The sequence below is a fragment of the Chiloscyllium punctatum genome, chromosome 20, assembly GCF_047496795.1.
Source record: "Chiloscyllium punctatum isolate Juve2018m chromosome 20, sChiPun1.3, whole genome shotgun sequence".
In the NCBI taxonomy this organism is placed as follows: Eukaryota; Metazoa; Chordata; class Chondrichthyes; order Orectolobiformes; family Hemiscylliidae; genus Chiloscyllium; species Chiloscyllium punctatum.
Window position 1 is genome coordinate 54,313,088 of NC_092758.1, and position 24,583 is coordinate 54,337,670.

General features: G+C 38.5%; 1 protein-coding gene across 3 annotated transcripts in view; it reads right to left on the reverse strand.

The window, feature by feature from the left end:
- Positions 1–1,991: 1,991 nt before the first annotated feature.
- Positions 1,992–24,583, reverse strand: part of csnk1a1 (casein kinase 1, alpha 1) — a 57,671-nt gene continuing 35,079 nt past the window's right edge. For all 3 annotated transcript variants that reach the window (XM_072590926.1, XM_072590927.1, XM_072590928.1), the window contains 6 exons: positions 18,687–18,826; positions 14,311–14,389; positions 11,471–11,545; positions 11,109–11,215; positions 6,021–6,169; positions 1,992–3,454 (listed from right to left, as the gene is read on the reverse strand). In XM_072590926.1, coding sequence (XP_072447027.1) covers positions 3,447–3,454; positions 6,021–6,169; positions 11,109–11,215; positions 11,471–11,545; positions 14,311–14,389; positions 18,687–18,826 — 558 coding nt within the window. In that variant the 3' untranslated portion in view covers positions 1,992–3,446. The remainder of the gene's footprint in view (positions 3,455–6,020; positions 6,170–11,108; positions 11,216–11,470; positions 11,546–14,310; positions 14,390–18,686; positions 18,827–24,583) is intronic.

The following is a 24,583-nucleotide window of genomic DNA, read 5'->3' on the forward strand; positions in this document are numbered from 1 at the left end:
GAATTTCTAATCTTGTTATAAACAAACTTTGACTTGCTTGACAGTTACTTTCCATAATCTAGACTTCCATTGGATTTGTATTTCTCGCCCTTTGATCATTTTTAAGACTACTGCAGACAGAGGAAAAGAAATGATATGTGCCAATTAGCAATTCTTCTCTTCACACGAATTCTAACATTACTTGTAATACATAATTACAAAAAAACACTGGAGGATCAAGTTATGCAATGCGAAGTTAAAACACACTGTATTAGAGATCCACAATCTCTGTATAATTACCATGAAAATAGAAACACTGCCACTCATTTTGCACAGCAAGACAAACAGTCCACTTATGAAAGCTCAGCGCTGCCTTGAATACATTTTCATGTAACTATGTTGTTTTTCAAACACTAATCCGGTGTATTTTGTGCTAGAATCCCATGCCCAAGGACAGAATCCAACTGATCTTAAACTGGCATGCACTGAACACCCCAATTTTATCAATGTGTACAGGCTAATATCGGAATTCTTGCATGTTAATTCAAAATGTGTATTTTATTTCAGATTTGAAATAGATGCAACAGAAGTAATACAGCTGTACACTTCAAAAAATTGAAAGCTAATTGGCAAACGTTACTTTGTCAACATTTGATGTCACAACATCCCAGTATATACAGATATTTAATATACAAAACCCATTATTGTACTCACATTCTGAAAAACAAAACTGAGAAGATCAAAAAATGATGAAAAAGCAGTCACTCAGTCTTTCAAACAGGGAATGGGAGGAAAATTACTATTTGGCAGTATCACTCTTTGATATTCACTGCTATTGGCAATCTTCACTAAGCTATCACTTTGCATAGCACTCACTTTTTTTAAAGAGATCTTCAGTTTGCAAACTCTCAGTTTTGCTCAATATCTTTACATTAATTTTTTGTTGCAGCACATGGGAACAAAGAAAACAAAAGTAAAGCAAGAAGCAATTTGATAAAATGCAAACCTGTTTTGGCTATGAATGTATGAACCTGTACAAAATTTACAACAAGTAACTCATGTTTCCAGCTGTTTAAAAATCAGTATTTACAATGTTAAATACTCCTGATCAAGGGCAAATGTAGTCAACCTTGAGGACATGCACTTAACTTCTGTACACACTCCGCTGTCAAATTTCAAAAATTAATACACATTATTTATGCCAATTACTTATAAATATTTATGCCAAATTCCAGCTTGAAGACTGAATTCAGTGTCTTTGTCAACATTGGGAATAAACAGCACTGCAACATTAGAATGTGCATCCAGAACAAATACATCTATCTGAATGTACAAAATAAAACCGTTCCGTTTAAAACAAGAGCCAAAGATAATAGATGATATAATAGGGAAGATATGGTAGTACTCTCTCACGATTTGACGTGCTATTTTTAAGCAGTAAAAGGCTTTCATGTTTCCTTGACATTTCAATGCAGGTGTGATTTTTACTTCCCAGAGAGACCTTTGAAAAGTTAACCCTCTCCGAACAGGTCATGCTAGTCAGGTCATTAAGCAGGAGCATCCTGGGTTGCTCCCTGCAAAACACATGCGGTGCTATTACAAACTAGACATTCAAGCTATATTGACTTTGGATCGGTGCACACAGAAGCTGTTATAAAAGGTTTATTACACCAACTGGCTTGATTTTAGAGTTACTAATTGAAGACTGTACTCTACCAGGGTAGCACGGATAAATTATACTCAAAAGATATCCATGCTACCCATTAGTAAAATCTGAAAGAAATGTAAAACTAATTTTCTTCCATAAAGAGTGTAAATAATAGATATTTTACACCTCCTTCAAAAACTTAAATGACAGAAGGAATACTATACCATGTGATAAACTGTAGGGAAAACCAGCTTAATTCAAATTAAAGCAATTTGAACATCTGCATAAGTGTTAGAAATTCAAATTTTACATCTTTGACAGTACATACACAATGAATTTGCAAAAACTAAGACTGGTCAGGTGATTCCGACAAGTAATTTTTAATTTATTCTTACATGCTAAAAAGGAATAAATTACACTGTTGAAGTACTTCCAGCAATAAAAGATTTCAGCTGGGCCAGAATCGCAGCCAGCAACAGTTGCCATTTCTGCACTGTACACCTTGACTGCAAAACATCAGTTCATTTTCATTCATTTTACAAGATCAAAAAGTAAAGTAAAAAACCTCCAACACGCTTTTTAAATTTCAAAGAAACGCCAAAGTTCAACCATTGTATATGTCAATGGTATTTGCTTAGTAACTGCAGAGGCTCCATCTTGGATACATATTCTATAACCAATTTACTGCAGCAAGAACAAAAGCGAATGCTGCCCCCCCCAAAAAAAATTACAAAATAACCACCGTATCAAAAAAAGGAGAAAGGTACATCTGTCTACAAATCTAAAGCTCTGTGAAGAAATGCAACATCTTTAAATTAACTGACTTTTGAAAGTTTGCTGATTTTTTTGTTTAAAAAAGTGAAAGTTGAGGGAAGTTGCATTGCAAACAGGGAACTTCAGCACAGCAATATAAAATAACCCTAGTCTTTTACAAGAAGTGTCTTCTTATTCAGTAACATGTAAACAACAAAGCTGACGTCCAAAAACACCGTAAATCTCATTTGAGTAGATGTATACAGTGATTACAATGCTATCTAAGCAATTTACATACAAGGTCAGTCTCATGTTGTTAGCTAAGCTTGCGATGACTAAGCTTTTCTTTTAACCATGTACAATATACTTAATGCAGAGTTCTAGAATTATCTAGTAGTCACTACTTTTGTCATTTCTTCACATTAGATACCATTCCAGCATAAGACAGCAGGCAGAGTCCTTCCAACAGAAAATATTAATTCTTTGGTTGCTATTAGTTTACTACTGGTTGCAGGTGCTTTAAAAGAACTCCCAGCCTTTAGTATTTATCATTTTCTGTTAATCAACAGCACATTTAGAACAGTACAGGGGAAAAGGTAAGTTATGTTGTGTACCCTTCAAGTACATATTCGGTGAAATTTAGAAACTGCTTATGGAACAGCTCCTATGTGCCACTTAAACATCCTTTTACTGTCAGGCAGTAGAGAAACAAAAAAAAAAGAAAAAATTGGCAAATGCACAATGTTATTTTCTCTCCATGTGTCAACCACTTTCATACATCCCATTTATTGAATAAAGAAAACTGAACACCAGCAAGACTGCTTCAGATGCTCTATTTTGAAAGATGAAATTGCGCTTTTCCAGGAATTAGTTTGATTAAAAGCTGCTACAGTTGTAGGTACAGTTTTTGTATGCACTTCCCAGAGTTTGCTGTATCCAGTTGAGTTTAATTCATCAGTTTACGGTTGTCCACTGAATGGCATGTACATGTGAAACAAAAATCAAAGGGGAGTGACAAAAGGCAACCTGCTCTCACATGCTGTTTTGCTTCATTTCAACCTCGAGATCAGAAACCTATAGAAAACAAAGACTGAGTCATTTAAAAGATCTGTGTGTCATTGATTACATATAACCTACATTAGTTCTTTAACTGCAGACCAGATTCAAACTTAAGCCTGCATTTCAATATCGTCATCAGCATTACTATTTACCATATTCATGTGAATCATACTCTTTTGTATGCAATTCATTAGGGAATAATAAATATGGACAAAGGCAAACAAGTGCAAGATTTCAGGTATAAGGACAAAGCACCTAAAAGCACGTCAACATTAGGAAAACAGCAGATTTTAGTAGGCGTTTCCTTCTTGGAAAGTTTTATTTTCATTTCTACTAAGATTATGAATGACAAAATATACTTATAGGATGTTTTAATAAAATATCTCAAGGTGTTGCACAGGCAGAATTTGAGATTATGACAAAACCAGACAAGGGGACATTATGTCAGAGGACCATAAACATGGTCAAAGAGTTAGGACTAAAGATAAGCAGAGGAATGGAAAGATGCAGGAATGGTACTCCAAAGCTTGAGGGCTGAGGCAACTTAAACTGTGGCATCAATAATCAAATGATATATGCATAACAGATCAGAATGACAAGAGCAGAGATATTGCGAAGGTTGTGGGGCGGGGGGGTTTGAATCATGAGAGGATGGGGGCAGTGGATGTGGTTGTTGTTTTGAAGCCATAGAAGGACTTAAGCAAGTAGGAGCACACGCAAGAGGGAATTCAGGAGGGCAAAAAGGGGACATGAGATAACTTTGGCAAATAATGTTAAGGAGAATTCAAAAGGTTTTTTAAAAATACATTACAGACAAGGTGGTAACTAGGGAGAGATTATGAACCCGTAAAGATCAGCAAGACATCCTTTAATGGAGGCACAGGAGATACTAAATGAGTATTTTACATCAGTGTTTATTGTGGAAAAGGGCAGGAGAATCGACGTTTTGGGCAGAAGCCCTTCTTCAGGAATGAGGCTGGTGTGCCAAGCGGGCTGAGATAAGGGGAGGAATTAGGGGGAGGGGTGCTGGGAATACAATAGGTGGAAGGAGGTGAGGGTGAGGGTGATAGGCCGGAAATGGGCTGGGGACTGAGACTTATGTATTTGGAAAGGCAAGGACTGATTAAGGATAGTCTACATGGCTTTGTGCGTGGGAAATCATGTCTCACAAACTTGATTGAGTTTTTTGAAGTAACAGAGTATTAATTAGGGCAAAGCAGTAGACGTGATCTATATGGAGAAAGACATGATTCCTCATGGTAGACTGATTAGCAAGGTTAATCTCATGGAATACAGGGAGAACTAGCCATTTGGATACAGAACAGGCTCAAAAGGTAGAAGACAGAGGGTGGTGGTGGAGGGCTGTTTTTCAGACTGGAGGCCTGTGACCAGTGGAGTGCCACAAGGATCAGTGCTGGATGCATTACTTTTCAGCATCTATATAAATATTTGAATTCGAGCATAAGAGGTATAGTTAGTAAGTTTGCAGATGACACCAAAATTGAGCAACTATGTCGAGTTTGCACATTTTCCGTGTCTGTGTAGGTTTTGTCTGGGTGCACCAGTTGCCTCCCACAATCCAAAGACGTGCAGGTTACAGTGAATTGACCATACTAAATTGCCCCTAGTGTTCAGGAATGTGTAGGATGGGTGCATTAGTCAGAGGTAAATGTAAAGTAATGGGGAACGGGTTCGGGTGGGTTACTCTTTGGAGGATCGATGTGGACTTGTTGGGCCAAAAGGCCTGTTCCCACACTGTAGGGATTCTATACAAAACAAAAGATTAGCATACAGATGCAACAACTAACTTTGGAATTTTGACCTTCATTGGTAGGGGATTGAGGTTTAAAAACAGGAAAATCTTGTTACAATTATGCAGAATGTTGGCGAGTACACACTTAGAGTATGCGTACAGTTTTTATTTCAGCATTTTAGAAAATGATATACGAGCACTGGAGACTGTTCCGAAAACTTTCACATTGGGATAATTCCTGGTATGAAAGGGTTGACAAATCAAGAGTGGCAACAGGTTCAGCCTTTATTCTTTAGGGTTTACACGAATGGGGAATGATCTTATCAGCACAGATAAAATTCTCAGGAATTTGACTAAGTAAATATTGAGATCTTTCCACTAGTTGGGAGAATCCTGAACCAGGAGACCTAGTTACAGTACAGGGGACAAATTTAAAACAGAGGTGAAGGAAATTCTTATTCCAGAGGATAGTGAATACCTGGAATTCTCTATCCCAGAGAGTTGCTGAGTCTAGATCACAAAGTATTTAAAGAGAAGGTAGACAAGGTTCTCCCAACTAGGGTGTTGACAGCCATGCAGAACTGGCATGAAAGAGCAGTTAAGGCCTGAGGCAAATCAGCCATGATACTGTTGAACAGCAGGGCAATCCTAGGCTGCTGATTACATTCTTCTGAAACAATTTTGAAAGGACAATTCACACAAGGTACGAAGCCATAATCTTCCTTCCCCCAACAACAATATCCAAAATACATTTTTATTTCCAAATTAGGATGAGATTATGTACATCACTCCCTAAAAAATTAGTTTTATTTTCAAAAGACTACTTACCTTTCATGTTGCTCTTGGACTTTTCAGTTTGCTTGCCTGTGGGGGTCTGTGCTTGCTGCCCTTGCCCACTAGAAGAAGCTGCCTGCTGTGCTGCCTTTTGCTTCAACATTGTCCAGTCAAAGGTGTAGTCATACTGATGATTTAAGGTTCTAAAGAAAAATTAGGAAACATTAAGTGTTGTACAATTAGAAAATATTGAGAATTCCCAGGTACTTTTCCAAAGGCTACATTTTATTTTAAAAAATCAATTGCAAAATTAAAACTTCTCCAACACCAGGAATAGCTCTCAGTAAAATAGCAAACTGTGACAAAGAAAAATCCAGATATCTACGGTCACCTAGTCATTTACTACTATCAAGAAAGAGAATGCTGCCAATAGCACAGAAAAGGATGCAGCACCGAAGAGGAGAGAAAACAAATAAAAGGAGGTACTTTAAAATGCTCAAAGTAGAAAAGCCACTCAATGGAAAGCAATCGCTGTTACCTATGGATGAAGTGAAGAACAAATGTAAAGCAGAATTTTCCAGTCTTCATTAGTGGGGTCACAGGACTGGAAGACACCAAATTCACCTCTATTCAAGCCAGAGGAGAATGACAAAACCAGAAACTACAGCCCAGCCTAAGTGCCATGAAAACTGAACAAATAATTCAGGCCAAAATTATGTAGAAAGATATTTAAGGTGAATGCCCAGAATGGATTTCTGAAAGGCAAGCCATATCTAACTTCCCTGCAACTGTCTCTCTACCCGCCTCACCGCGCCCCCAACCCACCTTACTTCAGAGAACAATTTGGTGGAGTTGAGTGTACTTCTATATTGATACTTTCAAAAGATATTTGATAGTGTCACAGATTGGTTAGAAAATCTGGAGCCAAAGGGATTAAAATAATGTATAAATATTAGTGAAAGAAGCTCTCAATCTTTTTAAAAACTGGAAGACAAAGTACAAGGATATACTGTCTCAATATTAAAATCACTGTTCTTGAAATATTAACTAACTGGTATACAGGAAAATTTCCAAATATGCAGACCACAAGACAAAATATCATAAACAATATAGTAATGCACTTTAAATGGATAAACTGGCAGAAATATAGTAGTTAAGCTTAACACAAAACTGCAACACGATATATTTTGGCAGGGAGAATGGGAAGACGCATTTGGGTACAAATCAGAGGCAGAGAGAGACATTTTAAAACATAGAATAAGTTGGGAAGGCCAAAGTTGGCCCATCTCCCTCCAAACCCTTCCTATTCATATACCCATCCAGATGCCTATTAAATGCTGTAATTGTACCAGCCTCCAACACTTCCTCTGGCAGCTCATTTCATACACGCACCATCCTGTGTGAAAACATTGCCCCTGAAGTCTCTTTTATCTCTTTCCCCGCTCACCCTAAACCTATGCCCTCTAGTTCTGGACTCCCCCCACCCCAGGGAAAAGACTGACTATTTATCCTGTCCATGCCCTCATGATTTTATAAACCTCCATAAGGACACCTCTCAGCCTATTCAGCCTCTCCCTATAGCTCCAAACCAGGCAACATCCTTGTAAATCTTTTCTGAACCCTTTCAAGTTTCACAACATCCTTCCATAGGGAGGAGGCCAGAATTGCATGCAATATTCCAAAGGTGGACTAACCAATTCATGTACAGTTGCAACCAATGAAGGCTCTGACCAATAAAAGAAAGCATACCAGATGTCTTCATTATCCTATCGACCTGCGACTCGATTTTCAAGGAGCTATGAACCTGCACTCTGAAGTCTTTGTTCAGCCACATGACCTTGGATTTTACCACTAAGTGTAAAAGTCCTGCTAAGATTTGCTTACCCAAAATGCACAACCTCACATTTATCAAAATTAAACTCCATTTGCCCCTCCTTGGCCCACAGTTTACCTGACTAAGATCCCTTTGGACTGAGGTAACCTTATTTGCTGTCAACTACGCTTCCACTTTTGGTGTCATCTGCAAACTTACTAACTATACCTATGTTCACATTCAAATTATTTATATAAATAAAGAAGAGTAGTGGATCCAGCATCAACCCTTGTGGTACACCACTGGTCACAGGCATCTAGTCTGAAAATCAACCCTCCACCACCACCCTCGGTCTCCTATCTTCGAGCCAGTTCTGCATCCAAATGGCTAATTCTACCTGTACTCCAAGAGATCTAACAGTGATAACCAGCTTCCCATAGGGAACCTTGGCGCACACCTTACTGGAGTCTATATAGATCATGTCTACTGCTCTGTCCTAATCAATCCTCTTTCTTACTTCTTCAAAAAACTCAAATCAAGTTTGAGATATGACCTCCCACGCACAAAGCCATGCTCACTATCCCTAATCAGACCGTGCCTTTCCAAGTACATGTAAATTCTGTCCTCAGGATTCTCCCCAACAAGATGCTCACCACTGATGTCAGGCTTACCAGTCTACAGTTTCCTGGCTTATCCTTAGCACTTTTCTTAAATAATGGCACCACATTAGCCAACCTCCTGTCTTTCGGCACCTCACCGTGACTATCAATGACACAAATATCTCAGCAAGAGGCCCAGCAATAATTTCCGTAGCTTCCCACAGGGTTAGAGAGTGCACCTGATCAGGTCCTGGGTATTTATCTATCTTTGAGTTTTGAAACATCCAGCACCACCACCTCTGTAACATGGACATTTTTCAAGATGTCACTGCCTATTGCCCCACATTCTATACCTCTCATGTCCTTTTTCACAGTAACTACTGAAGAAGAATATTCATTTAATATCATCCAACTCCTGTGCCTCCAAACAGACTTCCTTGCTGATCTTTGAGGGGGCATATTCTCTAGGCAAAGGTAGGTACTGAAGGTGTTGGGGCTGTATTCTCTCCCTAGTTACCCTTTTGTTCTTAATGCATTTGTAAAATCCCTTTGGATTCTCCTTGACCCTAGTTGCGAAAGCTACCTCATGTCCTCTTTTTGCCCTCCTGATTTCCCTCTTAGAGTATAAAGAAAAGAGGAATCTACTTAAGGATTTACTCCATCTGTCCCCTCTATACTTGTCATGTGCTTCCTTCTTGGTCTTAACCAAACCCTCAATTTCTCTAGTCATTCAGCATTCCCTACACCTACCAGCCTTGCCTTTCACTAACAGGAATATACTGTCTTTGGACTCTCGTTATCTCATTTCTGAAGGCTTCCCATTTTCCAGTCATCCCTTTACCTGCGAACATCTGCCCCCAATCCGTTTTTGAAATATCAAGATAAGCCTTCCTCCAATTTAGAACTTCAACTTTTAGATCTGGTCTATCTTTTTCCATCACTATTTTAAAGCTAACAGATTTATAGTTGCTGGCCCCAAAGTGTTCCCCCACTTCAGTCACCTGTTCCTGCCTTGTTTCCCAAGAGCAGGTCAAGATATGGATCTACCTTCTCTAGTAGGTAGATCCACATACTGAATCAGAAATTTTTTGTGTACACAAATTCCTCTCAATCCAAACTCTTAACACTATGGCAGCCCCAGTTTATGTTTGGAAAGTCAAAATTCCCTACCATAACCACCCTATTATTCAGACATAGCCGAAATCTCCTTATAAATGGTGTGTTTGTTGCCAGATTCCAGGGTGTCTGAGGGTGCTGAATGTTCTCAAAGGGGAGAGGGACCAGCAGGACGTCATTGTACACATTGAAACCAACGGCGTAGGAAGGGAAAAGGATAAGATTCTGAAGGGCGAATACAGAAAGTTAGACAGGAATTTAGCAAGGAGATCCTAGAGGGTAGTAATATCTGGATTACTCCAGTTGCTACGAGCTAGTGAAGTTAGAAATAGGAGGATAGAGCAGATGAATGCATGGCTGTGCTTGTGCATGGGTGAAGGTTACACATTTTTGGATCATTGGAATCTCTTCTGGGATGCAGGTGACCCGGACAAGAAGGATGGATTACGTCTGAATTGGAACTGTCAGGGAAATAGACTGTCAGGGAAATTTGCCAGACTACTGGGGGGGTCTACAATACAATACAATCCCAATAAAGTGATCACCCATTTCCTATTTCTTCAGTTCCACCCAAATAACTTCCCTGGATGTATTCCCAGGAATATCGTCCCTAAGTATAACAGTAATCTTATCCCTTCATAAAACAAAACACTACTCCCCTCTTTCCCCCCTTTCTATCCTTCCTACAGTATTTGTATCCTGGAACATTAAGGTTCCAGTCCTGTCCATCCCAGAGTCATGTTTCTATAATTCTTATGATAACCCAATTCCATGTTCCTAACCATGCCCAGAGTTCATCCACCTTCCCCATCAGGCCCCGTGTATTGAACTAAATGCAGTTTAATTTATCAGTCCTACCTGGTTCTCTGCTTCGTTCCTGCCTGCCCTGAATGTTTGACTCACTCAGCTTCCCAACTGTGCCAGTCTCAGATTGATCTCTTTCCTCATTATTTCCCTGGGTTCTCCCCCATCCCCCACCCTGTTAGTTTAAATCCACCTGAGCAGCTCAAGCAAATTTCCCTGACAGTCTATTTCCCTGACAGTTCCAATTCAGACGTAATCCATCCTTCTTGTCCAGGTCACTTGCATCCCAGAAGAGATTCCAATGATCCAAAAATGTGCAACCTTCGCCCATGCACAAGCTCAGCCATGCATTCATCTACTCTATCCTATTTCTAACTTCACTAGCTCGTAGCATCGGGAGTAATTTAGATATTACTACCCTCTAGGATCTCCTTGCTAAATTCTTGTCTAACTTTCTGTATTCGCCCTTCAGAATCTCATCCTTTTCCCTTCCTACGCCGTTGGTTTCAATGTGTACAATGACATCCTGCTGGTCCCTCTTCCCTTTGAGAACATTCAGCACCCTCAGACACTCTGGAATCTGGCAACACACCATTCTGGATTTTCTTTGCTGGCCACAGAAACATCTGTCTGTGCCTGTGACTAGAGTGTCCTCTATCACAACTGATTGTTTGGAACATGATGTACCCCTCATTGATATTAGTTATTTTATAATTTCTCAAAAGCAATACAGGAAAGCCACTTATTGGTCAATTCCCAATTCCTCCATTGCATTATGGCAGAACAAATGCATTCTTGACTTCACATCACCTGAAAAGAATGCGGAAAAGCTGTCGAAGATACATGTAATCTGGTGCTTCTTCAAAACGTAGTCCACGACAGTAGTTCAGGTACATTGCAAACTCAGCAGGGAACCCCTAATATAGAAAAGGAAGAGTTAATCTTGTACTCAACTAATTTCTCCAATTAATGAGAATCCCTTCCCAAAAGGTACAAAACAAGTTTATTTTTTCTACATTTCCTTTTATTGCCAGCCTATGCCCATTCCATTCAAAGTGACAGTTAATCTTAATTAAGGTACCTAGTTAAAAGATTTCAAACGTAGTTAAAAATCAATAGTTTAAAATAATATTTTAATAGCGGATTTGAATAAACTTAGAATCAAAACCTACCTTACACAATACCTCAACTGGCGTGGACATCTTTTTCTCACTAATTTTCTCATATTTCTGCTTCTTTGTGGCTGCCTGTGGAATAAACATGTAAAAATTGCTCAAAAATTAAAGAAAACAAGTATTAAACATTAAGCCAATTTATTCTATCTCAAGTAGAAAAGCACCATTCTGAAGTAGTTCTGAAAAATAATCTGGCTTAATATCAACATTTATAGCTAATTTTTAATTACAGAAAAATTCATATTTCTAAATATATACTGAAACAAGTCAGGAAGTATCCGGTTATACAACTTTTAATTATCCAGTTGGTCACAGCCTGTATGTCCTGAACCTCATGTTACATTCTCACTGTTTACCCATCAAGGGAAGATATCCATTTAAAAAAAACACCAACTGAACAAGTGTACTGTCAAAGTTGATTTATACAAATACAAAATTAACAATTCTGTTAATCCAAAGTGAACTCAGGTTCTTAGACGATACAACTTAAAAGAAAATAAACAACAGAAAACAAACTTGTCTGGACTGTCAATTACTTACTAGATGATCAACAACTTCTAATTACATGAAATGCTATTGATGTCATGGTAGTGGCACATTAATCCATCCTGCCTGGTTAAAAAGATGGCTGGAATCATTTCAAACTCATAGGTGTTGAGGTCTGTCACATGATGCGAGCATGTGTCAAAAATTCATACGTATGGCCAAATAAAATATGGCAAGCATCATTTACAGAATTGCACCAGCCGGTGTTGGACTGGGGTGGACAAAGTTAAAAATCACACAACATCAGGTTTACAGTCCGAATGGTTTATTTGAGGCACCAGCGTTCTCCTGATGAAGAAACACTTCAATAGCTACTGCCTCCAAATAAACCTGTTGAACCATGCCTGAGTTGTGTGATTTTTAATTTTGTCCACATACTTGAAGGCAGTTTCCCATCTTTGCTTATGAATGATATCAACCACTGCAACTGTATTTTCAAAGGATTGAGGCTTTCAAATATTTTAAAAAAGGTAGATAAATGTGCTATTGCAAAATGTCAGCATTTAAATTTATTTTGCAGAACAAATACCATTTCTAATAAGACCTGGTTCAACTGGTTTAACAAATCTTCAGAACAAAATGTTTACATATTTGTTTCAAGTAACAAATGCTTTTGAAAAATGCTTTTATCATACAAATGCAGTTTCTATCTTGATGTAAATAATCAAAAACCACAATTTTTATCTTCCCTTAAAGTTAATAGCATCGGGAAAAATAGCGACTTGTATTTAAAATGCAAACAGCAATTTATGCACAAGTGGACTGCATTTACATATGCTTTAGGTATTCACCAGAGAAGGCACTCCAGTTGCATATTACATTGTACATAGAAAGCAAAGCAGCTTAATGAACTGGTAAAGACACAGTAAGTGCAAAGGTAGGATAATTAGTCAGAATGATTAGAAACACAGGTACTGTTAGCTCAGGGTGGCTGGACTGTTCATTTATGATGCAGAACAATATCAAAAGCATGGATTCACTTCCCATACCAGCAGAAGTTACCATGAAGGACTATTTCTTAGTGTCTCCCCTTGCTTGAGCTATAGTGTACTACCATTGGTGTCTCTTTTATGAGATTCCTATGGTCTGCTTGGACTATGACAACCTACAGTAGATGTGAGGATAACACATGGCAGACAAGCATGGCATATATTGATAGGTCGCTACAATATTTACAAACAGTAGCGGGACATCAGTTGAAAAAAAAATCCAGTAGGATTATTCAGTTTCTCCAGCATTGTGTTTATTTCAGATTTTCAGCATCCACAGTATTTTGCTTTTTTCCCCCCCCAAAATGATCAACTTAAGTTGGAGGAAATGCAACTCGTGACAAACAGGTCACATCTGCACCTGATGCATATTCCACACATCCTCTGAAGATGCTGGCAGTGTGAGATTAGCTGATTGGTAAATACTTCATATGAAATGCCTGAGCAGCAGCTTCTTACGGATTTGATCTGCAAGTTTCAAAGGCTTGTCCTAATAGTCATAAACTGAGAAATGTCTTTATACATTCTCTTCATCATTCCAAAAAAAAATTATATCCTTGTGGATTATTCTTTATAAAACCTAAACACCAAATCTGCATACCAGCTCCTCAGTACTTGTCATGGAGTTTAAAAACAAACCCAAGTTTTATCATCACAAGGAGACCAAGTAGAAGAACGAAGTCTTGCTATAATTGCATAGCGCTTGGGTGAAACCACTTCTTCGTGGTGTGTTGATGTGACTCCCAAAATTAAAAAAAGGATGTACTTCCTAGGAAAAGATCATGAGTTACATCGTTGCAATGATAAGGTTGTCCTGCAGCAAGATGTTGAATAAATTGGGCTTGTGTTTTGACAGTAAGAGTGAATCAGAGCTGCTCTCATGAAAACATGCAAGATATGGCTTGATAGGGCAGACATTATCCTGGCTGGTAATTTAGAGCTCAGATCCACAGACTCATTAGGGTCAATCATTGAGGCGGAGATAGTTCATAAATATACACTATGATGGAGAATCTAAGGTTGAAATGGATGTACTTTTGGTTCCGCAGGGAATCGAGCAGACCAGAAAGTAGAGTGGAGGGTGAAAATCAGCAAGAATTGCTTTAATAGACTAAAGGCTCATGTGGTCCATACTCCTACTCTTAATTCTTAAACCAATTTCCTCAACTACAAATTGGAAATGCTACAATTTTACTCAATAATGATGATCAGATGTACAATACACAGTGCCAACTTAAAGCAATTTACGTTAAGGTTGATCTATGCTGCTACGTATTTGAATTCCATCTCCTCTGTATTTACCTTCAATCCTTGCCAAGGAAGGCTTGTTCTGTTGAAGTACATCAGTACGTATCCTAGAGATTCCATATCGTCACGACGACTGTCGGGCAAAAAAAGATATTGGTATTGGAGGAAATTGCAAACAAAACCAACATATACCCTGAACTATTTTACTTTCAAAGCACTTTAGAGTACTGAAACTCAGCTTGAGTACTGACCTGGAGAGATATCCCAGACAAGGAGAGCAAGTTAAAATCAACTGACATTTCACAACCTATAGGATGCAAAAGGAATTAATTTCTCATGCTATGGTAAACAAAAGGGCTGAGGTATTATATTGCTTTGGCTAAGTCAAAGTTGCGTCAAGCTTTTCAGAAGGATTTTCGTTTTGGGGCCTAGCAGGTTTACCTTAACAAACTCATTGATACAATCACCTACAACAGCCCAGTAGTCTTTCTCGCATCCGATTTCCACCCAACTTATTATTTTTCATTCATAGAGCAATTCGCTACTAAGTGGACATCTGCCGAAACATCAGCATCCCTTGCACCCAAAACCATCTGACAAGCTGTGTAGTCGGATTGCTAATACTTGCCCAGCATGGTCACTCAACGGCGATGTAATGGCACAGCAACCACAAAGCCAGTGCTCATATTGTGTCATTGTTTAGCCACATACTTCACCTGTCAGTGAACTCACTAAGTCTGCACTACCCTGCTCATTTTAATGGAGTGAAGAAATTCAGGAAAGAGTTCTAAAACATCTATAAGACAAGGAAAAGCCAAAACTGGTTTGACAAGAATGACCATATCATCCATGACCCCACCAAGAGGGGATCTTTCCATGCCAGGCAAAATGACATTGAGTTCTCCTCTTTACCAGCAAGGCAAATAGCAAACATTGGGTTACAAAAAAGAACCAAAGAAATCATGGCCTAATGGTGTCTTGAGAAAGATAAGGAGATGCAACTCTTTGCCAACGAGCACGATATCCAGGGTTTCTTCTGTACCACAAAGGCAATATATGGATCCATAATCTTTAGCCTTAAACCAGTGAAGAGTACAGATGAACCCTTTTAGAGATAGAAAACATCAACCTCTGATGGAGAGAATTTCAAATAACTTGTAACTCTCAATATAATCAATGAGGACGTGTTTATTGAAATCCCCAGTTCCACAAAAATGATCTTCAACTCCTACCTCATGTGGCAGAAGGTGAAGCTGCCATTAGACAAAGAATGGAAGACACAGGAATAGACAGGATTCTAGTGGAAATTTTCAAACTTCAAGGAGCAGAGCTTACCCTTCATCTACACTGACTGTCCCAGATGTAAAAATCTGAAACTACAAAGAAATCCCTGGTGACCTCCAGGATGCTGGCATCACCACTGTCTTTAGGAAGGAGACAAAGTGTACTGTGGGAACCAGAGGAATCTCCCTATTCTCCATCGCCCAAATCCTCACTAAGCACTTTCTCCCAGTCTGAAGAAATTCTTCCTGAAATCCAGTGTGGCTACCAACCAAACAGGAATGAACATGATTTTCACTGCTCAGCAACTCCAACACAAATGCTAGGAATGACACGAATCACTATGTAGCCTTCAACGGTCTGACCAAGATTTTCAATTCAATCATTTGAGAAGTGCTATGCAAGAATCTGTCAAAAGGCTTGCGAGTAAAATTCATAAACATCCTTCATCTCCTCCTCAACAAGATGCTGGCAACTGTCCTCACCCACAATAATATGAGGGGATACAGAGGTCAAGACAGGAGTCAAGCAGAGATGAGTCATCGCCAGCATTCTTTTCTCCATCTTCACCTTATCGAGAACAAACTTCCTAGTGTACATCCTTCCTTAAAACAAAAAAATTGCTTTTCAAGCTGTATATAATCAAGCAAAATGAAAATAAATTTTGCCTGAAATACCAAAGCTAACCAGTAAACTTATCATAGCATTATATGTTTAGTCTAACGTGAATAATATACTCACTAAGCTGTGCTTTTATTCTAGAAAAAATCTTGCACTAACAAAACTGTTTACAGAAATTATTTTTGAGCACATGCAAGAGAATGGGAAAATACAGTGTTAACATGCCCACAATTGAACCGAAAGTTAAATGTGACTACATGCAAGTTCTACAAATGAAAGCAGATAGAGATAAATGATTCTACAAACATACAAATCCCAGAAGTCTTATCACAAGTCATGAGTTGTGATGATAATTAAACAGGCAATGCTTCCACAAATATTCATTCTATCCTCAAAGAGCCCTGCACTGCAATTCAAAATACAAGGTTACAGCATTTGGAACCATGTTCACCCAGAACTGCTGAGTGGATGACTCACCTTCGCTCAACATTCAAATCACCCACACGATAAAGAAACGATTGACAGCATTAGATACAGGAAAGCTACGGGGCTAGACAACTGCCCAACTTCAGTGATTAATGCTCCAGAATGAATCGCTTCTATAAACAAGTTGCTCACCTATATAGGTACAATGTTGCAATTTACCCAGTCAAGCAGAAAATTGCTCATATCTGTGCCAAACAGAAAGGAAAAATGCAATTCAAGCATTACTAGCACAGTCTATTCACAATCAGCAAATGATGGAAATGGTCTCTGACAGTGCTAGCAAGTGCCATTTGATAATCAACTGCTCAGTAATATTCAGCTTGGTTCCACCAAGTCCACAATTCGTCTCATTACAACCTCAAATCAAAGCAGATGACCTCATAAAACTGAAGTAAATGGAAATCAAAGCAGAAAAACTTTCAACGGCTACAGGCATACCAGCACAAAGACCACCAATAATCTCAGGCTTAGGGTGTTGCTAAAAGGTCTCTGGACAGCATTTAAGCTGAACCTTCCTCAGCTGCTTCAACAGTGACTTTTTCATCATGTCAAGACCAGAAGTGGAGATTTTCGCTGACAATTTCAGTTCCACTCATAATTCCTGAGAAATTAAAGTGGGCCTTTTTGCCATGCAGCACAACTTGGGCAAAATTCAGGCACAGAAGAATGAAGTAACATTTATGCCATGCAAATGCTCAATGACCACCTCCAATAAGGGTTAACTACCTCATTTGCCAGCACTACCACTGTTGAAATCCCAATATCAACATCCTGTGCAAGGCTGCCATTGACAAGACACTTGATTGTGAATGGGCCAATTACTTAAACACTGTAATTACAACAGGTGGGAGACTAAGTATTCTGTGGCAGCTGATTCAATATCTGATTTTGTAAACATTTTCATAATCTAAAGGATGCCACAAACATTATGGAAGATCCCTGCAGCCCCAACAAGCAAGGGTGCTGTTATCCATGACAAATCATTCCACTTGTACCTAATTGTTCACTCCCACACCAATGTACAGTGGCTGCACATTGGATTTTTCAGTGGAAAGTAATAAGTTTGCTTAACACCACCTCTAAATTCATAACTTTTCACCAAGAAGAAACAAGATGAAGTATACAGGGACTGGACCATAACTCTGAAAAGGAGAAAGTGAGATGCTGGAGATCAGAGTCCTGATGCCTGAAAGGTCGATTCTCCTGTTCCTCAGATACTGCCTGACCTGCTGTGCTTTCCCACCAACACACTCAACTCTGGACACAAGTCTTCCAAAACCCTTATTGGAGGTGGTCATTGCTTAGCATTTACATGGTATAAATGTTACTTCATTCTTCCATGCCTGATATTTGCCCAAGTTGTGCTGCATGGTGAAAAGGCCCACTTTATATTCTGAGGAATTATGAATGGAACTGAAAACTGGATTTACCATTCCTTCACGGTCGCTGGGTCAAAATTCATGAAGTTGCTTTCGAACAGCACTGTGGAAATACTTAAACCATAAGTAATGCACTTGCTGACAGACAGCTCTCCTCCAGCTTCTCCAAAAGGAGTAGTTGATTGTGCTAGTGACACTTATATATTTAATGATTTCTTAGAGCTGCAGGAAACATGAGTTGCAACCGCTTTAAATTCAAAAGTGCTGTCACAAGTTCACAATCTTACATTGTCTTGCAACTCCCAGAATTAAGGCCCTCCTGTGTCCAAAATTTCAAAGAAAATTGCTCCAAGCAAATGTTAATTTTTAAAAATTTCAAGCTAACTTTGAGCACTGCAGGTGCATATTTACTTGACACTTTCATTGTCAAATCACCCACCCCAGCGACTCCTTCGAGGGTGGATACCTTCATTCCAGTAAGATGGAGACAGCATTGCAATCAACTTGATCAGCCTGGTATTACCTGATCTGTTGATTTAGGTCAAATGCTACCAGACCTCACACGTCAACATGATAGGTACCATCTATTCAGGTGCTGTTATGGTTCTGAAGGTCTGTCAAAAGACAATAAGCTTTAGGGAAGTAACCAAATAGTATGCTCACCTCTGTTCAATACCTAGATGTGCATTGATGCTGGCATATCGTGCTGTTCCTGTAAGATTTTTGTCTTCCCTATATGGTATGTGTTGTCTTGTCCGGTTGTCACGGTATTTTTTAGCCAAACCAAAGTCTATCAGAAACAGCTGCAAAATGAAGCACAAGACAAAATGAAATGAAATTCAATATTAGCTTCAATTTTTCAATGAGACATTTACCAAAACTATTAATTATAATTCATTCTAATTGAAATTTAAGCAAAAATTTAAGCTACAAAATTTGGGCTACAGTGGACCAGTCAGTAGGAAGAGATACACAAAACAGAAAACTAAGACTTGGTTTAAAGTGTGATAATGCTCACTTTATGCAGGCAAATACACCTATCTTTAGCCTAGCTTGCCCTCCTACACCATCAGGAAACATTAACTATTTTCGAAAGGAGAGAACAGTGATAGCATAGTACATTATAGCAAATTCAAGAATTGAAGTTGAGAGGTGGTACTGCATTAGTGATCTCGGTGCTTCAATTTTCCAGAACGTGCTGAAATAAATATTTTGCTCTATACCTACCTATTATACTGAAACCCTCTGCCTATTCTAGGAATAATTTAAATAAAAACATTCATTGAATGAGATATGTAAGCTGCCAAAAACATGAAAGCAGTTCAGAGTGTAACATTTGCCAATTTCTCAATGTTACAGCCCACTAGGTTGAATAATTACATTCATTTTTTCTGAAACGAGCAGGAGACTAACTGATGTTACTCACTGGGTAGAAAAAGTGCACTTTCTTGGTGGGGCAGAGGTGTACAAGAGAAACAAAGGAAGAACAGCACATAAAAGAAGTCTGAAGGCTTTATTTAGTGGCCAAACAATGACATGCGAAAGGAACTTCCTAACTCTCCATTTTAAGTTTCTAAATATTCAGCAAGAAAAATAAGATTTCAGTTAATGGCCAAAAATTAACTATTACATTTCTTTTGCTTGTGAACATGGTTTCTTTTTCCTCCCAGAAAGTGCAATGAGACAGATGAAGCAAACCATACAGTGGCACATGGAATTCACACTTTCTATGCTCAACAAATGACCACTCAACATTAGGTTTTTCCTCAATCATTTGAGTAATCTATCTTCTGTGTATCAAACTCAACTTGCCTCAAGTTTCAATATGTCTTTATGCCCTTTATATTTGTCCAAGGCTAGTTACTGAAATCTGAGGTCACCAGATCCTAATTCTGATGGTCAGGCAGATAAAACATTACACAGTGCAGCACAAAGCTGTACAAACCAGAAGACTAGTTTTAATTCCAGAATTGATTTGTTGGATGCAGGAAATAGCTGCTCAAGGTCACGAACCACAAAGCACCAACTCCTGCTGAATGTAAGCATGGAGCAACAGAACTAGACTCTGTTGCAATTTCATGTTCAAGTGACTTGCCAATTATCACTTAAATCTGACACCAAGAATGAATATTTACTAAACAAACTGGACTACAAGACAAACACATTTGAACCAATGGGGCTACAATTTGCACAATACACAGCAAGAATGAAGTTGCTAAAAACAATTTCTCCGCAGATTTCATACAATGCCCTCAGTGTGGAAGTAGGCCATTCAGCCCATTGGGTCCACACTGACCTTTTGACACCCCTATCAGATGCTGGAGATCAGAGTCCTGATGCCTGAAAGGTCGATTCTCCTGTTCCTCGGATACTGCCTGACCTGCTGTGCTTTCCCAGCAACACAATCTCGACTCTGGACACAACTCTTCCAAGACCCTTAGTGGAGGTGGTCATTGCCTAGAACTTACATGGTATAAATGTTACTTCATTCTTCCATGCCTGAATTTTGCCCAAATTGTGCTGCATGGTGAAAAGGCCCACTTTATTTTCTGAGGAATTATGAATGGAACTGAAAACTGGAATTACCATTCCTTCATGGTCGCTGGGTCAAAATGCATGAAGTTGCTTCCAAACAGCACTGTGGAAATTTAACACATCTCAACCTTCTCTGGATTCATAGAAAACAACCTAAGCATATTCCAGCCTTACTAAGCTGAAATACTCCATTCTAGATGATGCCATGGTGAATCACCTTTGCACTCCTTCTAGTGCAATCACATTCTCCCTCTAGTGTGGTGACCAGAACAGCATGTATAACTCCAGCAGTGGCCTAATCAAAGTTTCTCACAGCTCTCAAAATAACCTCCCTGCTCTTATAATCTATTACCAGTTAAAGTAAGCATCACATATGTCATAATTATCCTCATTAAACTGTCCTGTCACCTTCAGGGATCTGTGGATAACTACCCCAAGATGCCTCTGAGCTTCTTCATGTCCTATCATTCAGAACTCCGTTGTCTTACTTCTGTCACCTCATATTCAAATCAGGGATAAATTCCATCTGCCACTTATCTACCCATCTGACCACTGTTTACATCTTACTGTAATTAACACCTCCCACCTTACTGTCAACCAATGCTAGTGTCATCCACAAACTCACTTTAGTATCATTCTAGAGTGATAATTCCAACTTACCATTTCACTGTACATCCTGGTAATTGTACAGCAACACTAACGTACACAAAATGAATTCAACCTTTCAAATGATGTTTGCATATAAAGCTTGAACAATTAAAGATAATTTGTATTGTATTATTGATAATTGGGTATTCTTTGAAAGTTTGCTCATATGACTGTACTCTGCACAGGCTGTCAATCAGGTTAACTATAAAAATGCACCTGACATCAAGTTATCAGTTTCCAGGGGACACCAGGTTGCACTGCCTCTCCAATTACAAAAACAACCTCGATTATCTGAACATCAATTATCCAAATTTCAGATAACCCAATCAAGATCAAGGTCCTATTTAAAAACTCTATCCATTATCCAAACAACGTTATCCAAACTCTCAGTTATCCGAACAAAATACTCCCCGCCCCGTCTCATTCGGATAATGGAGGTTGTTCTGTAGCTGGATAAATAAATTCATTCAAGACATTTACAGATTGAAGGTAGCCATTATTTATAACATTCTACATTTACCCCAAATCCCTCAAAAAGATACAAAACCACAAATACAGAAAACCATTACACCAACCCTGGAAATATCCAAGGCATAAGAGATAATTTTCTGCCAAAAACTGTCACTGTGCCTTTCTAAAGAGAGAGACAGGATCAAAGAAAAATAATAGAGTTCAAATTATTTGAAAGTATACGACCATTTGTGATTTGAGGCAAAGGAACAGAACCATTAAATTACTACAGAACCTTAACACTATCTTATCGTTAGCAAGTATCTGTAATCGTCATGCTCAGCATAACTGACGTAGGTTTAGGCACAGGAATTGGAAACAACAATTTCCAATTCAGGAATTGAAATAACTGAAAAGTGTTACATTGACAGTGTCTGCAGCAATTTATCTTGATTAAACCCAAAATTAACTTTAGTGACTAGAACTCAACCAAAAGCCACCTAAGATTTGAGGAAATAAACCAAAGTTGCCACTTAGGCAAAAAACATAGCAGCAATCCAAAAATGATGTTGCAGACCCTTAGCATACACTGGCTAAAATAAAACTGATAGTTATTTTGGTAAAGTTAAAGGCGGTTGTTTGAAACGTTAGAAAGTAGTACAACCCTAATCCCTTTCTCAATAGGTGACTACCAAAAGGAGTGTGCTTGTGCTCATTCGGCTTGAAGTAGTAAAATAACATTTCCCAAACAGTGGAGAGTAATCCAACATGATCAATAATCTTCAACATGCATCAAAATTCTGACTTTCAATTAAGAATTTATATCAAGTACTCAGCAAAGTCATTCCACAGGTGACTCATTTGTGAAATGAGATTGCAGTGGTGTCAGAGACTTGACGTTGTGCTCCCATAAATTAGAACAACCTTGGAAACAAAATTGGTTTGTATATCTCATGCAAACCACAGCACTACCTCTAATTCTATTATAGATATTCGTATTTGACTATTGCTAAAACTACATTTTATTGAAGCTTTTCAACTTGAATTTATCAGGATAATTTGCAACAATACCAATGTGAAGGGAAAACAAGTTCCTACTTACTGATTTAGCTATATGCCCAAATGACTTTAACTCGGGCAAACTAGCCAGCGTAGTCCCCAACAAACATCGGTTGCATATGTTTGGTTAAATAAGCTACAATAGATGAAAGTTTCATTTTAAAAAACGACCTTAATATTCCACACAACTTTAGTCTAAAACCTGTTACAAATAAGAGGGTTAAATCAGCTCCCACTTTCCACCTCAGTCAGCCAAAACAAAATTTAAGATAGTTTTGTAATACAAAAATATTTCATTCCAGTTACACACAGTTAACTGATTTACTGGATCCACAAGTCAATTCCAAGTTTTTCCGGAAGTTCCCAACCCAGACAAAAAAAGCAACAAGGATATAAACACAAGTTAAAAAGGGGACCATCTCCAATACAAAAAGGAAAATAAAAGGTAACAATTTAAAGTCTTATAGTGCTCTGGAGGTATAAGGTATAAACCAGCACCATAGTTGGTTAGCTGGTCCTGGACCAAGCATGCAGATCTTTGATATTGGTGTTCTGATGTTATTCCAATCCATGAGGTCAGCATTTGCTTTTTCCTTTGAGCACATGCAGAGTGCTTCTCCCAAGTCCACTGTTCTAAATCTATTAATAATGCTCTGCCGAAGCGATTGCTTAAAAACACAGCTCACACTCATATTCCTACATTTGGGGATATTGTCTCCAAACTGGACAACACCATTCAGAACATTTCATCTCCAATGCAAATCTCATTACTCAAGTATAAATTAAGAAGACAGTTTTTTTTTTACACTTAACTGGCTTCAGTCTCTTTTGATAAGAAAAAGAGTTACTTTCAGTTCATGGTTAGTTTACAACATATTGATTTCTGGAGCTTGGCTCAATTTGGTGGTCACTTAAGTCAGCCTTTCCTTTTTAAAACTTAGCCAATGGATGCCCTGGTATTAAAATCAATTGGTGGAAATAAAAAAACTGTCCACATCTCACCGCTATCGTGACAAAGTTTAATTCAGCTCCACCCAAATAGAAGCTCATCTTTACTGTCCTGAATAGCTAGTTTAATACTGCAGTGCAGAGTTTAGTTGGAACTCTTTCAGTAATAACACATTCATCCACATCAGAAGGTGATGGGTTCAAATACCATTTCAAAACACTTGAGCACATCGGATTAATGACACTCCAACAATGGTGAAAGTCTGAGGTGTCATTTTTCAAGAGATTTTTAAATTTAAATCACATCTACATACTCAGTTCAACGAGACGAAAGTGAGGACTCCAGATGCTGTGATTCAGAGTCAAGATTAGAGTGGTGCTGGAAAAGCACAAGGTCAGACAGCATCCGAGGAGCAGGAAAATCGGTGTTTCGGGCAAAAACCCTTCCTGATGTGGGATGCTAACAGCTGTGTTTTTCCAGAACCACTCTAATTTTGACATTCAGTTGAACACCAATTCCATAGGACTATTTCAAAAAGTTGGAAACTGACTTAGTCAATATTCATCCTACAAACGACATAAGCCAAAAAAAATCCTTACTACACTGTTCCCGGTGTGAGATTTCTGTGCACAAATCAACTGATCGTTGAGATGTTGAGGGGTTAATTTGCTTTGCTAACCTGTAAGAAATTGGATGCCCCGGGGGTCAAACAGTATGTCCCTGTCTTACAGACAGAAAGTAAGATAGAATGCAATTCCCATCCCTCACCATTCAGAACAATTTACATGGCCATTTCCTAGTTATTCATAGTAAAAGAATTACATTATCATTCCTTATTCAAAAATCAATAAAAACATTGCAATTAAAATTCTGACTACTCCCTGCAGTTAAAAAAATGATTCACAACAGATGTGACCAT